This window comes from Phyllostomus discolor, chromosome 8 (genome assembly GCF_004126475.2).
Source record: "Phyllostomus discolor isolate MPI-MPIP mPhyDis1 chromosome 8, mPhyDis1.pri.v3, whole genome shotgun sequence".
NCBI lineage: Eukaryota > Metazoa > Chordata > Mammalia > Chiroptera > Phyllostomidae > Phyllostomus > Phyllostomus discolor.
In genome coordinates, this window is record NC_040910.2 from 94,475,569 (window position 1) to 94,491,187 (window position 15,619).

The 15,619-nt window shown below is 53.8% G+C and overlaps 2 protein-coding genes across 7 annotated transcripts in view; both read right to left on the minus strand.

Annotated features, from left to right (window-relative positions):
- Positions 1-3,710: 3,710 nt before the first annotated feature.
- LOC118502189 lies at positions 3,711-4,873 on the minus strand. Its single transcript, XM_036033629.1, has 2 exons — positions 4,133-4,873; positions 3,711-4,075 (listed from the first exon to the last, which is right to left on the minus strand). The coding sequence occupies exons 1-2, from the start codon at positions 4,837-4,839 to the stop codon at positions 4,054-4,056; spliced, it is 729 nt and encodes a 242-aa protein (XP_035889522.1). The 5' UTR covers positions 4,840-4,873; the 3' UTR covers positions 3,711-4,053.
- Positions 3,717-15,619, minus strand: part of ACACA (acetyl-CoA carboxylase alpha) — a 220,907-nt gene continuing 209,004 nt past the window's right edge. For all 6 annotated transcript variants that reach the window (XM_036033622.1, XM_028520093.2, XM_036033620.1 and 3 more), the window contains 3 exons: positions 14,858-15,028; positions 7,823-7,959; positions 3,717-6,588 (listed from right to left, as the gene is read on the minus strand). In XM_036033622.1, coding sequence (XP_035889515.1) covers positions 6,465-6,588; positions 7,823-7,959; positions 14,858-15,028 — 432 coding nt within the window. In that variant the 3' untranslated portion in view covers positions 3,717-6,464. The remainder of the gene's footprint in view (positions 6,589-7,822; positions 7,960-14,857; positions 15,029-15,619) is intronic.

Here is a 15,619-nt window from a genome sequence, read left to right on the forward strand (position 1 = left end):
TGTATAGAAATGCAACTGACTTTTGTACAATATATTAATTTGTATCCTGCCACTTTACTAAATTCATTCATTAGTTCTAAGAGTTTTTTTTTTCATGGAGACTTTAGAGTTCTCTATGTATATCATGCCATTTGCAAATGGAGTGTTTTATTTCCTCCTTTCCAAGGTGGATGCCTTTTCTTTCTTTCTGGCCTAATTGCTCTGGCTAGGATTTATATGTTTAATGACTGGGCATCCTCCTGGCTGCTGTGGCTCAGTGGATTGAGTGCTGGCCTGTGAACCAAAGGGTCGCTGGTTTGATTCCCTGTCAGGGAATATGCTTGGGTTGCAGGCCAGGTCCCCAGTAGGGGGCGTGTGAGAGGCGACCATACATTGATGTTTCTCTTTCTCTTTCTCCCTCCTTTCCCTTCTCTCTAAATAAATAAATAAATAAATAAAATATTAAGAATGGGCATCCTTGTCTTATTTCTGATCTTCCAGCTTTACACTGATTAGTTTTTTTTAAGTATCTTTTTTTTAAGATTTTATTTATTTATTTGTTTGTTTTTAGAGAGGGAAGGGAGGGAGAAGGAGAGAGAGAGAGATACATCAATGTGCGGTTGCTGGGGGCTGTGGCCTGCAACCCAGGCATGTGCCCTGACTGGGAATCAAACCTACAATGCTTTGGTTCGCAGCCTACACTCAATCCACTGAACTACGCCAGCCAGGGCCTACACTGTTTAGTTTGATGTTAGCTATGGGCTTGTCATATATGGCCTTTATTATGTGGAGGTACATTCCTCCTTTTCCCAGCTGCTTCCACATTTTTAGGTTTGTTACAGCAGCACCTCATTCCTGGCATGGGAGTTTCCAAGTTTTTGTCAGTCCATTTGAGCTGTCATAACAAAACACCACAGACTGGGTAGTTTGTGAACAACAGACATTTATTTCTCACAGTTCTGGAAGTCAGAGATCAGGGTGTGAGCGTGGTCAGGCGAGGGTTTTCTCCTGGGTGGCACACTTGTGTCCCCACGTGACGGGATGGGGTCTCTCAGGACCCTCTGTGTAAGGCACTAATTCCATCCTCATGACTTAAAGCCTCTCTCCAAGTCCCCACCTGCTAACACCCACACTTGTTGACGTTGGGGTTTCGGTCTGTCAGTTTGGGAGGGGGTGCACAGATAGTCCAACTGCAGCGCTCCCCAGCGATACTTGTGCTTCATGGCCATGCAGCTCAATACCTAGCGACAGTCCCTAGACCTGCTTTTGTAAGGGGGTGCTTCTCTGAGAATGCTCTGCGAGGAAGGCTCTCCTGAGTGCCGCAGGTCCCCTATCTTGTGAGCACAAGGAAGGGACAGGGTTTGGAGGAATCTGACATTTGAAAATGTGTTCCCAGTGCCCACTCGTTGGTCCACATTAACTAATTTAGGTAATTTTCAAAAAGCCACTTGGAGGTCCTTGTTGTTGTCCATACTTCACACTTAGGAGTCCGGAGGCTGCCAGAAGGCAGGACTGAGGGATCAGATCCGAACCCAGCTCAGGCTTCCTGTGGAGTCCACGCTTTGGGGTGGCCACCAGGGTATCTGCTCGTGGGGGCAGGAACACTGGGAACCTTCCCCTAACTCAGGGCCTGTTCATCTTCGGTTGATTTTGTCTGTCCGCATTCCCAGTCCTTCCTGCTAACTCCAGAAGGGCAGTCATTGAATTACAGTGTTTGGGACTAGGCTCATCACCACACCCCTCCGAGGGACAGTCCACCTCACCTCCTGTCGTTGCTAATGGGCTGAGCCCGCTGCTGGACCGAGTCCTCTCGGCCCTAAGGCTCCATCATCACTCTGCCCACCACAGGGATCTGATGTTTTGGAAGATGTCCCATTCCCATTATTTATTGTTATTGGGTTGGCCAAAAAGTCCACGTGGTTTTTTCCATAAAATAAAAGACACATTTTTCATTTTCACCAATGAGTTTATTGATTTGGATGTTTCAAGTATGTCGGCTATCTCCCACTATTGCCTTCCAGTGGGTAGAGGCCAGGGTGCTGCTAAACATCTTCCAGTGCATAAGACAGTCTCAGAGCAAAGAATTATTTGGCCAAAATGTCAATAATACCAAGAAACTTCACAAATCACTCTTGACAACATTCTATCAGTCACAGCACCTCCATATACTACACAAATCCTTTTTTGGCGTTTCAGTTGTGTTTTTACCTTTCTTGAAATAACAAAGCATAATATGCTGAAAACGTTGCCTATTTTCTTCCATCTTCAATATTAAAATGGCTGCACAGAAATTCACCAATTTTGATTTTTTTAAATGCACGCTGATATGACAGCTGTCACAATACAGTCTAACAAAATTGTTTCAAATGAAGTTAAAGACAACTAAGTACTACTAGGGCCAGCGCATGGAAAAAACTCAACAAACTTTTTGGTCAACCCAATACTAACTGCCCACTGGCACGCCGACCAGCATGTGACAGCCAGTGCTGCTTCCTGGTGGTCAAAACCATTGCCATCTGAGGGACACAACGGCGCAGTGAGCCTCTGCGGCCCGAGGCCCCGTGCGGGGTTTCTGGGGCACTGGAGAGCCGACACCATCCCGTTGGTGCCGGCCGGGGTGGCCTGGGCTTGGGAGCGCTCCTCCTCGGGGATGGAGACACGCTGCTGAGCCTGGAGGTGGATTTCCTGGCATCCACGGCTGTGTGCTCTTTCTACTCAACTTGGCTGCTTTCTAAATCTTTTTACGCAGGCTTCCCCTGCCCCAGACCATCCCAGGTGTCCCATTCTCTCAGGACACACCTGTGCCGTGGCCCAGTGCTGACCGATCTTCAGTGTTGCCTACTTGCTTTTCAGATGTCATTGTCCACCTCCCTATGCTGCTTCCGTCGGGCATTCCTAGTGTCCCTTCGATAACTCTGCACGTGCTGGTGCCCTAGCTTGGGAGACCCTGCCTTCCTCTCCACTCAGACAACAGGCGTCAGCCCTTGTCGCCACCACTCACACACTGCCTGGCCGCGTGTGCTGGGGCAGGCCCAGGTTTTGCCCTTCACGTGCCCAGAACGAGGAGCCAGCACATAAATGAAGGCTCACCTAGCAGGGAGGGATGTGTATTAGCACCTGCGTCCACCACCCAGTTCTTGTTTTCCAGTTGGGGAAATACAGGTGGGCCCGGGATTAGAACACACAACCCTGGCTGTTCAAGCTTTTTCTTATTACCCCCAACGTAATATCAATGGAAGTTTAAAATTTTCTTTTATTAAAAAGACTGAAGGAAATATCACCCCCCAACAGAGGAAAGCACTGTATGTAGCAGGCAAGTTCCCAGAGGCAGAATTTTTTCCCTTTCATCTTGCCCACCTTCCCTGGGAACGCTGACAGGTGCCAGCCCAGATGGGGGACAGCTGCAGTCTGTGCCCAGGGCTGCTGCTGGGGCTGGGGGCGGGGGGGGGGGGGGCGCGGGTGTTGGGTACAGCAGCTGGAGGCAGAGCAGTGGGCTCCCCCTGGATCCCCAGTCTCCCTTCTTACTCCCCTTTCCAGAACATGTAGCTTAGGGTGATTCAAACTGATAACATGTATCATTTTACTTTGCTTTAGAAAAAGCCACCCTTTGCTTTGTTACACATCGCAAAGGGACAGACACAACACTGAGCTGAGTCATCAGTAGGGGTCAGTGTCTCCTGCCCTGCTCTTGTGGCCTCTGATTTTCTTCCCACCTGTTTAGGGATTGGCAGTTTTTCTTTCTTCAGTCACATGGATTCATAGAGAGAAACTGAGGCAGGGGGTTGAAGGCACACACTCATAAGTTTCCTGCCCGTAGTGTTTTTTGGCGCCAAAAGTTATCATTCAAAACCCATTAAGTAGCCAAATTATTAAGGGAATCTAAAACCTCTCTGTGAAAGTGGCCTGAGGTGACTTCTGAAAACGGTTCACTAGTCACTTGACTTGGGAAATCCCCACAACAGCGTGCAAACCAAGAGGCTCAAATCTTCGTGCTCACCGTTAAGAACACTTGTGAAACTGCCCAGGCCATCACAGGTGTGCGTATCCGAAAAGCCACCAAGCTTCTGAACACTGTCACTCTGCAGAAGCAGCATGTCCCATTCGGTCTTGGCGACAGTCCTGCTTTCAGCAGGCAGCAGGGAGCAGGGGCGCCCCCACCGGGCCGGAAGCTCCCCTGCTCCCAGGGGATCGAGAACGAGGGGCTGGACAGGGGCTGAAATGATAAACAGTGACTCTTCTACAAAGGTGGAGGTTTATTTCAGCAAAAAGTGGAAGGAATATGTCTGCCTGAAGCTCCTCACTCGTCAGGGTGCGTGGCCAGCGGATCCTCAGAGACGAGTGACAGCTGCTTTGGGAACGAGGGCAGACCGCACGCGACCCCAGCTCTCGCGAGTCTTGGTCCAGGCGCCCCTTACACTCCCCCGCCTCAGGGGCCCTGCGTGTGTGCTGGCTGCGCGAGCACCAGGTCGCTCGCGCTCTGTGGCTCCCTCGGACTCCTCCCTGTGAAAACCCTTGTCCAGGGCAAGGCTTACCGCGAGGCGCTCTGGAGACGGAGGAACGGGCATTACAGGGCTCTGGAGCGGACACGGATTTGTTTAGTGTTTCACGGTTTGGTGGACGGAGTGGGGAGAGTGAACGAGCGTGACGGCCCGTGACGGCGTGCCGGTGCCGGGGCGGCACGGGCGCAGGCGCGGACCGGCCAGCCGGGGCGTCCAGGACGTCACAGCGGCCCGCGGTGCGGGGAGCTGTATTTACTGCAGGGAAGTGTCGAGGAACAGTCCGGGCCAAGAGGAAGTCAATTCTTACTGGCCACGCAGGCACTAGCAACAAAGAGAGGCTTCTTCCTGGCCTGGAAGTCATCCCCGACCTTTCCCCGCCCTTCTCCGGTGGTGCCAAACACGCGCACCTTGAAGCAGGGCGGCCTCGGCTCGGAGCTCCCGGGGCCGGCGGGCCGCGTCCGCCACACAGTGCCGTCCGCACACACGGTTCCCAGAGGGAGAGACGTGCAGCTCGCTCCTCTGTGAGCTGCAGGGTTAAGGCTCAAGGCTGCAGCTCGTACACCAGTATTCACACCAGTGCGTCTCCAGCATCCTGGTGATTTCCTCCGTGGTCATCAGTGACAAAGGCAATCAGCTGCACTGTGGGAACCGGATGCCACCCCAGCCCGGACCGCCTGCCACTCTTGCTTTGGGGGAATCAGTAAGCCCTTTCCTTGACTAAACTGGTTGCTGAAACTAAACAAATGCTTTACCACCACCCATGAGGAGGCTCCTGCTGCTGGCCGGGGAGGGACCAGAGAGCCTGGAAGAAAGACAGCAGCACCATGAGGGTAGGTAAGCTTAAGGTCACGTGGATTATGTGGTCCTGGTGCCGAGAGCATAGATGTCACCAGGGTTCCTGCCAGCAGCTGCGGGGAGCCCTGCTGCACACTCCGGGAAGACGGCCAGCGCGTGGGAGGAGGTCTAGAGATGCTGGGAGAGTCGCCCTGGAGACAGAGGAGCGACTCTGCAGGCACTATGGACCTCAGGGGACCATCAGAGCTCCAGGCTCAATAGCAACAGCCTCCCAAGTCCTAAAAGAGACTGTTCGGCCCACCGTCCCTACTACTTTCCATCAGCCACGGAGAGGGCAATTCTCCCACTCTACCCCTACACCGCCTCTGTCAGCTCGGCTCCAGCACTGCCTGTGGGGCCCCAGGAGGAGGCTGGGAACTCCCGCGCCCTGGCCCTGGCCGTCCGGCGTGCCATGCCGGGTAGTGCAGGTCACCGTCTTTCCATTTGTTCTATGAGAACTGAATTCAAGGCTGAGGCCCCTGATCTGCAACAGTGACTGGGTCTGTGTTCTTTCCTTGCTCCTAGGACCATGCTTTTGCCCTCACCTTTGAGTTCCCATGGAGCTTGCAGAGTCTGTAGTCTGTTTTTCTTCATAAATAGGTACCTTAGTGTGCTCAGACTGGGAGTGGGTCCTCTCCAGTGCCCAGTGTGTGCCCGGCTGAACGTGGGGCAAGGAAGCCACAGACTCGCGGCTTCCCCCCACCCCCAGCCCAGCCCTCCCCTGCTGCTTGTGCTGCAGGCTCATGGGGCTGGGGGCACGGGTGGGCACTGCCAGCCTGGCACGTCCCCGGGCTGGGACTACGGCGCTGCAGGAAGGAGGGGCGGCCTGCTCTTGTGTAGGAAGGCCTCGTGGTACGGTGTACCCTTCATTGCCTTCTCAGGTGTGTGCGGGCAGAGAGAACTGCCATCCCCGCCAGGGTAGTTAATACTGCACAGGTCGGGCAGATGTGACCAGTGGGCTGGAGCGGGGCTTCGTCACCTTCTATCCCGGTGTGTCATGGAGAACCTGAAAGTGTTCGAGGGGAAGCAAAACGCCACTTTGATTCCAGTGTTGGGTCTCCTGTGCCTTCTCATCAGTGATGGTGGCTCAGTGGTGAGAGGCAGCTCCAGCCCTTCTCTGGGAGGCGGGGCAGGGTGGGCAGGAAGCCCCCCCTACGTGGAGGGGGGGTCCATCGTGGAGAGGATCCGGACGACTTCTGCTCGCTGCGTGGGGGAGATGTGCTGGGTCATGTGGACGATGGAATCCATGGCGACCTCCGGGTTGGCCTGGACCAAGCTGGAGAGGAAGATGCGGGAGGGTGAGGCAGAGGGAGAGGCAGCGGCGTGGAGACGAGGGCAGCGGAGCACGGCCCCTGCACCCCTCACAGAGCTCGCTGCGGAAGCGCTGGTCAGCACCTCAGCGATTTGTCTTCCTCCCTGAACGCTGCCCCCGGCAGCAAGGCAGGCACCAAGGGAACCCTGAGACATGGCTACACAGCAAGGTAAGGAAGCGCGTCAAACACCACCGCCCAAACCGATGGGGGCGTATCACAAAGACAGCGGGGCCAGCATGAAGGCGTGCCCGCTGGCTAAATCTGGGACATCTGCTAAATCTGCTAAAACAAGTATAATGAATTAAAAATTATTAAAAACATAGAAATACATATAAAATATATATTGAATAATGAATACATGAATGGAGGAGAGGACTCTTGCTTACAGCAGAACTGGAGCAAGCCAAGTCACCCGTGGGCGCTAAATCGGGTGAGGAACAGGGTGTCTGCACGGTCTTCACGTGTCTCTCCACAGACCGTGTGCTACGCACAAGGGGGAAAACCAGCGATCACACACTGGGGAAACTGAGTCACATCTTGACCAGCTGATCGAAACCAGCTCCAGCAGGGGAAGGTGGGCCGTGTGCCTCCGGATGCGGGGCCCCGTGCAGGCCACCACACCACGCACGGAATGGCCCGGCTGAGCGCAGGCGATCTGGACCTCACCCTGAGGGGACACCCGGCACACTCAGAACCAGCAGCCCCACAAACGGGCTGGACACTCACCAGCGCTAAAGCAGGTGTGGTAAAACGCAAACTGGGTTTGTGCTTTGTACTGTTTTTAGTGCTGTAGCTTTTCTGTAAGTAAAATGTTTCCAAATAAAAGGTTTTTAAGCAATGCCCCCCCAGTCCCACCTGCCTGCCCCGGAGAGGCCCGGGACTCCAGGAGGAGACCGCTAACTGTGCCGGGGGGCGGTGCAGGGGTGCCCCAGGGACTGCGCGTCTGCACTCGGAGGTAACAGCTGGGCGCAACGGACTCAGTCTTTGTTGAGCTGAGGCTACTCGGTGCCCCGGGGACTGGAGGCTGAGGAGGAGGAACTGCGCTCAGGGCTGTTTTTACCTGTGGGCCGACCACGTGGTCTCCGGCAGGAAGAGACCAGAGATTGTGCTGCAGCAGCATCTCAAGGCTTGTTTTTACATTTTTTCTTCCAAAGTGAACCCCACCTCTCGTAGGAGCCCCCCCACTGCGGGTCTCACCTGCGGATCTGCTTGAGGACGTAGTCTCTGCTGATATACTTGATGTTTTCCTCTACGACTGAGCGAACCCCGTCCTCCTCCGTCAGCTGCTTCTCCAGCCACTCCACCAGGTCCTTGTTGTTGTCCCAAACGTAGGCCTGCAAGCAGACGAATCCCGGTCAGGCTCCGGGGCCAGGCGGACACCCTGGGTGTCTGCTACCTGGAAGGCTCGCTCCGAACTCTTGCTCAGCGCAAAACACTTGCTCACAATCCTCTGTTACTGCTGGCGCTGTAGAATAAGGAGCCGGCGGGCCTCACGCCAGGAGCATCGTGTGTGCTTTCTGAGGAGCGTGAGGCTCCGGTCCCAGCCAGGCCCAGCAGGCAGGCTGCCTGACGTGAGGAAGTCCTGCCGTGAGGGCTGGCCTCCAGGTCCGCCACCTGTTCACTTTCTCTGAGAGTATTTGGAAGGGTCAAGGCGTCTATAACCCTGAAGGACTCAGCAAACCCCCTCTCGCCTCCTTTTTTTCAAGATCATTTAGCTGAGTATTTCCTAGGTAGTTGACTACATAATAATTCAGGAGTGTGTTGGAAACCTAATAGCCTTCTCCTTGCTCTTCTCCTCTCATTTTCTTTACAAATCATTTAGGAATCGTTTTGTTAATGGTTTCCGGAAAACCAAGTACCTCCATTAGGGCTCATTCATATTTATGTCATTTTGTTTGGGTAATTAAACACAAAGCTCGTCATTTAAAGGTGCGCTATCCTTCCCTGTTATCACTAACGAAGTCAAAGTCGGAATGACAATGAGTGTGGCGCTGTAATTCAATAGGTGGTGCAGCAGGGACTCTCAGGCTCGAGCTGTGGCTCAGAACCTGCACCCACCACAGCTGTGAGCGCAGGGCCTGCCGGCCCGAGGAGAGCGTCCAGCACGCCCTCCAGGAGACGCCGCGCAGGCAGGAACAGCCTCGCACTGCTTTCCACCGCCCTGCTTTTTGCCTCTAAGGGTGATGGCTTCTCTTCAGGTTCACGTCCCATCTCTAACTTAGCTGATAAGTTAGATGCGACTGGTTATTTGTTGTGTGTCATGTCACTGACTTCCACATTTCTAACAAAATTTTTTAAGATTTTATTTATTTTTAGAGACAGGGCATGGGAGGGAGAAAGAGGGGGAGAGAAACCTCGATGTGCAGGAGAAACATCAATCAGCTGCCTCTCACACGCGTCCAGACCGGGGACCGAACCCACAGCCCAGGCATGTGTCCTGGTCTTTCGCTCTGTGGGACGGCACCAACCCATTGAGCCACACCAGTCAGGGTTCTAACGATTCTGAAGTCCTTCACAGTTAAAGGATTAAGGAGCCTCAGAATTAAGGATCAGCAATACGCCTTTTCTAGCTCCCTGTCCAGTTCTTTTTCTGCCCCCAAATTCACCCTCCTCTGTGGTCACTAGTAAGAAGGTCAGCTCTCCTGGGCAGGGCGCTGGGGCCAGGGTGGTGCAGACCTGAGGGAGCCTTCCCACCTCCCTGGGTCCAGGGCTGCCGACACATCTCTGAGGCTCAGCGGCAGGAAAGTTTTCTCTCTGTGGACGGGGGCGTGCTGCTGGTCTCCCCACAACATGGTCGTAACTCTCGCGGTCCAGCTCCTGCTCACCCCACACACGGATGGATACCCCTGGAGCCAGCACCTCCATTTCCATCCCTGGTAAGTGTGACTTCTGCTCCGTGGCTTGATGAGGACTGTGGAACAGGCCCCTACCTACGGAGCTTTGGAGGTAGGAAAAGCTAAAACAATGACTATTGCTTGGATTTCAGTATGGAAAAAAAAAACAAAACTAGGTTTACCCAAGAACCCCAAAGCCTTTCGTTTAGGAGACTATTTAATACTCTTATTAATCATTTTTAATCCGTTTGCTTTTAATTAAGAAACAGCATGATGCTTTCCTATCAACACATGCCAGGGAGCAGATTAATTGTGGCTTAAGATAATGCTCCTTGATTGGTGTAATGTATTAGCTAACGAGATGCCTGCTTCTAACGATGCTCAGACACTACACTGGAAACCAGCTACCCTCTAGAGAAAACTCTTCTGCCTTCCCCTCCTGCAGCCACAGAATATGCTAGGTGTTTAAATTAAATATTTAAAAAGTTCCCAGAGAGGATCAGAGCAACACAGTCCAAGTTTTAGGACTGTTGCTCTGAAGTCCCCCCTTTGCAGACGTCCTTACACCAATGACCTGCTGTCCCAAGTACAGCAACTGGGTGACACCCAGCCAGCCCAGCCCCAGTGACGTGCAGATGCCCCTCCGGGTGGGCAGAGGCAGAGGGGCCGCAGATCTGAGTCAGGGGCGTTTTTAGCAAGAACAGACAAGTTTCGGCACCCACAGCGCCACAGGTTTTCCGTGACGGGCCTGGGAGGCTTTCACACACTGTGGCAGGCCACCCTCCCTCCCCGGGAAAAGCAAGGGTCCCTTCTGCCAGGCCGGGGAGTCTGCGGTCTCTGCCTGCCCTCTTGGAACGAGTTACAAGACTCCTCACTCCAGCCATCCAGAAGGATGAACCGATCCTACTCCCAGGGAAAAAAAAGCCATTATCCTTTCCCGCCTGGAAATTATGAAAATGTGGCTCATTATTCCTCGTGTCCCAGGGTGGATTTTAAACATGCGTGAAGTGCGGGGCTGCTGGCTGCATCACAGGCCCGGGCCACACATCACCTGCCTGACACGCATCCCAACCAGAATGTTTTAAAACCAATAAAATATCCATAATTAACATCCCAACAGTGGTCTTACAGTAACTTACAGTAAGAGAGACACTTTCTCTGCATCAGCGGATAAGCATCTCCGGCACTACTCAGCCTCACTAATTGTGTGTAGTAATTAGTCTATCTTACAAAATCTAAATGGCCTGTTTGGAAAGTTTCATTTCTAACCCATCGACAGCTGTTGAGTCCTCTTTACTCAAAGGTACTGCAGGGCCCGGGAGTGACCAGGGCCCAGGAGTGACCAGGGCACAGGAGTGACCAGGGTGGAGCCTGCTGGACCTGAGTCCCCATCACCACACCCTGTGGGTGACTCACCTCAAGAGCTGCCTGGAGATACCTTCAGTGGTGTGATTTTTTCCTGAGGACTTGGGGCACAATAGCAAGTAGCCATGGGGGCTGGGCCCCCTGAGAGCCACTCCAGGCTCAGCCCCACCTGGGGCCAAGTGATACTGTCGGGGTTCTGCCTCCCCTCCTGCCTCCATGGCTAGATGGGAAGTTTGGTGCACACTGGTCCCTGGGTCACTTGAGGCCAGGCCGTGGGGACGCTGGGTATGAGATGGCCCTACCAACAGTGCATCTCCTCACTCACCCTCGCAGAGGCCCCCACCAACGACCTCTCATTTGGAAATCCAGAATAAGAGCGAATGGGTGGATACCAGGACAGTAAGAATGTACGACGGCATCTTAGGTTGTGGATAATCAGAGCGAGCGGAAACAGAATGTTCCTGAGAATCAGCTATGCCCGCGGAACCAGCCCTCTCCTGCCAAGATCGTCAGGCTGACTCGGTCTGGTGAGCTGTGCCGAGAGGAAGGAGGAACCAGCACGTCTGGCCTGCTGAGTGCCAGGCGCCGGGCTCCGCACGTCACTCACCGCTGACCCGCTGACCTAAACACCATCCCCACTGTACACACGAGGAAACAGAGGCCTAAACACTACGTCCACACCAGTAGACGGCAAAGACGGGATCCAAAAAGTCTGTGGGATTCTGAAACCCATTTTTAGAGCCATTAGAACTGGGCTCCCTGCAGAGTCCAGCTCAGCTTCCACCATGGGAGAAAGAAGTGGGTCTAAAAACCCACTGACCTGAGGTATGATATCCAGATATGATATCCGGATCTAAGAAGTAAGAGAAAACAGCCCATGAAACAGATGAGTGCTACAGTCACATGACCCAATCTAAACCTAAATTCTCATTTCTCAGGGAGCCACAGGGATGCGCAGCCCCCTGGAGGGAGTGTCTGCCTGCAGTGAAACGATGACCCATAAAGCTGTTTCCTGCCGTCGGACTGTCCCAGGGACTCAAGTGGACCCCGAAACTCACGGCAGCAGACCCCTCCGAGGCGGCGGTTTTCAACTGGTGCGCTGCAGACTTTTCTAAACATGCAGTACCTGACTGTTTTAGTCAGGGCCCTGACCTCTTTTCCCTTAGACTGTCAAACACAAAAATGACAGCAGCCAACACAACACTGGCCATCTGCTGTGCATGCCCCGTCTCAAACCATAATATAGGTCACGTGACAGAGTTGCGACTTACTGGATAATTCTTGGTACCAGAAACCCTTAGATGTAAGTACGGGCACCTGATTTTTAAAAAGTCGCTCTACAGCACAAAGGGTAGGTAATTACTATTATCATTGTTTTTGTAAATCAATCAAAATTATACTTTTTGGTCAGATGAAAAACACGTATTTTTGGTGTGCTGCAGAATTTTGGTAATTAGTTTATGCATGCCATTAGATGAAAGGATGAAAAATCGCTGCTCTAAGAAAAATAAAATAATTATATTGCTCGTTTATGTAGTATCACAGTGTCTTCAAATTTTCAGTCCCTGAATTACTTTCTTCAGGATTAAGATTAAAAAAAGCAAAATCTCTAGGAAAACACACACACACACACACACACACACACACACACACACGCCCCCCCCCCACCGCCAGCATGGCTAATAGATGCTGGTCACTGAGTGTCTTTTCCTACCAGCAACCCCAGTAAGGACTAGCGGGTCACTTCCTGGTGCACAGCCAGGGTCCAGGCCCAGGCAGTCTCTGCCCTGGAGAGCCACGGCACGCGGATCTACTGCTGTGGGGACTGACAAAGGGCACCTGTCCCAAGGCTTCACGCCATCTCCAAACACCGAGCAGATTCCACATCAGCACTTTGGAGGCAGCACGGGCAGCTTCTGAACATCGCTCCCCTTTCTCCTCTGAAGGGCGAGGCAGATTTCATCCGCCGCCCGCACCCGCCCCCCACTGCACTGGGTCCTGCTGAGCCTGCAGAACCTGGAGGGAGCTTTCGAAACCATGTCCCAGGATCCCCACCCCCTCTCCCCTGCTCTCCTGGACTGAGGGCTCCGGGGAAGGCAAGGGAAACAGCCTCCTCCTGAGCTTCGGGGCTGAGGGTCTTCTGTCCCCATGTCCAGCCAGGAGTCTGTCCACACACAGTCCACGGATCTCTCCGTCATTACGAGCTGGAAACGACCTCCTCCCGACACAGTCCCGCGGGTGCAGGACGCTGAGGGGCCGCTGCGGGGCCCAGCCACGCGCTCCCTGCGCAGTGGGAAGCGATTCCTTCTCCTCATCCTTGTGCCCACTGAGGCCGTGCACGTCCATTAGTGACTAATGTGGTAGGAAGGCGGGGAGGGCCTCTCCTGGCCACACGCACAGTCCATTTACCTAGCCAGCCACTCTTAACTGGAGAACAGCCTCTTATTTTACACTTGCGTGACTCTCAATGCCAACTTCCAGTGGAAGCTGCCAGGAGCCACTGACAAAATTGTCTCACTCAATTATGATGCCACAGACTGACCTTAACCTGAACCAAGTGTCACATAAGGCTGCACTCCCCTGCTGCACATCTGAAATATTTATCCAAAGAAGCTTTTCAGTCGTAAAAAATGGGCAGAGTTAACACAAAGGTGAATCTTAGAAGGACCCTGATTCACTGACTTTAAAACTGATGGCAAACCTTGGAGTTCCTGAGAACGCTCAGCAGAGACTTCAGGCAACGCTTTCTAGAAAGATCCTGGCGTGCCGCCCCACCCCTGCCCGCCCCCCAACCCCCAGGACTCGAACCCAGCAGTCGCCAGGTGTTTTGGATCATGTAGCTATTTTTAGCACTCATTACCAAATTCTGATAAAACGTTTGTATAATGCATATGACTTACTTTTAATCCATGTACTAATAAAGGTTCATTTCTTTTACTTAGTAGAAATAAAGAGAAACAAAAGCTCTAAGTTTTCCTTCCCATCTTCCCGTGGACTGTCTTGTGCACCCCGGGGTCCCAGGCAGATGCTGGGTGCCGGGAGCTGGTCATCCTGGCCGCAGGCCCACCCCACCCCCAGCCCCGGGGCAAGAGCACCAGGGACTCTAGCTCCGTGGGGTGGGGTGTGCCGCCTGTGGGATCAGCTCAGGAACACCCAGAGTGATAGCTCCAGCTCAGATCTGAAGCCAGAAGCCCCTACACGGCACAGCACTGGCTAGCTACATGACCGTCTCCTCTCTCTGGCTTCCTGCTCCTGCCTCCCCCGATTCCACCCCCCAACAGAGCGACCTGAGCAGTCTCCCTACCACACAGGCCAGACAATGTCTCTGCTGCTTAAAATGCCTCAGCCGCTTCCCACAGGACCAAGTCTGAACCCCTTGGCACAGCTTCCACGGCCCTGCACGCTCCCAGCTCTGAGCTGTCCTGGATATCTGCGTGCGCGGTCCTTCTGCTGCCAGGCCTCACAGCGCGCGGTGCCTGCTGCCTGGAACGTTCCTCCTGCACTCCCATGTCCAGCCCCTCCCTCTCGTTCACTTCTGCTTTGTTTTCAGACCCATCTCTGCGCCACCACTTCTAGAAGTCTTCCCAGACTCCCTCCCCCTTCCCACAGGGTGGGCCAGGTGTCCTTTCCCTGTGTTCTATGATGTCCTGGGTTTGCCGTGTTCAACACGGGTCTCGCTGCTGCATGTGGCCTCCTGGTTCCTCTGTCTCTCCCTCCAGGTGGGGAGCTCTGTGTGGGTAGGAACCCTGTCTGCCTCTTTAACTGCCACGTCCCAGGGCCTAAGGCGGTACCTGGTACTTAGTAGGTACTCAAAAAGGTTTGTTGAGTGGTGGAACGAGCTGCAGAAAACGCCCTACCACCTCTTCCAGTGAAACAGCACGGCCCGTTACTGTGGGAGGAAACACACTTCCGGCCTACGCGTCCCTGCCACCCCTGCCCGAGAGGCCTGGGGAGGCTGAGACGGCCAGCCCTGCAGGCCTCAGGCAGCGGTGAGGAGCGCAGCATGAAGGCTCCTCTGAGGGCGCCCACCTACCTTCACCGTGCCTTCCACTTCCACAAACCAGCGCCTTAGCATGGCCTGGATCTGGCCATCGGTCAGCTCGGGGTTGGCATTGTGGATCTTCTTCTTGACCAGGTCCTCCAGCAGGAGGCGCCTCAGCCGCCAGTAGAAGAAGGTGCGGGATGTCTTCCAGTCCAGGATGTCCTAGAGACAGACAAGGATAAACCGAGTCATCCCAGTCCCAATCCCTGCTCAGTGCCGGTCCAGGGGAACTCCCCAGGCCCACACAGCCACTCCTCAGCAAGCTGCTCAGAGACTCGCGAGTTAGCTCCGAGCTCCCTGCCCCTGCAGATGCGTCCCCCATGCCCTGCTGACCACAGCACGTGCATAGTGATGGGCCTGGCTGATGCTTAACCCCACTCATGGCCGACATGGTCTGGAAAGGGGCTATGAATTCCCAGATAACCACAGTGAGGAACTGGGTTTGAGCAAATGGCTCAAACAACTCACACTCCAATCAAGTGTGAGTCAGCTGCTGCCGGAACCCTGACACTAGTAATTTGCAGCCTGAGTGCCCGGGCAGCTCTCCCGGGGTTAGGGTTAGGGTTAGGGCATGTGACTCAGTTTCCCACCAGTAAAATGGAGCTTGCCTCCTGGGAGTCCAGGAGGCAACCGAAATCGTCAACTGTTTTAGGATGATAGTGGATACAGAAAAAGGGAAAAGTCTCCCCCCACCCCAAGGAAGAGAAGTGGTTTGATCTGCACGAGCTGTTTTAACCCAGCCCTTGTGAGCCT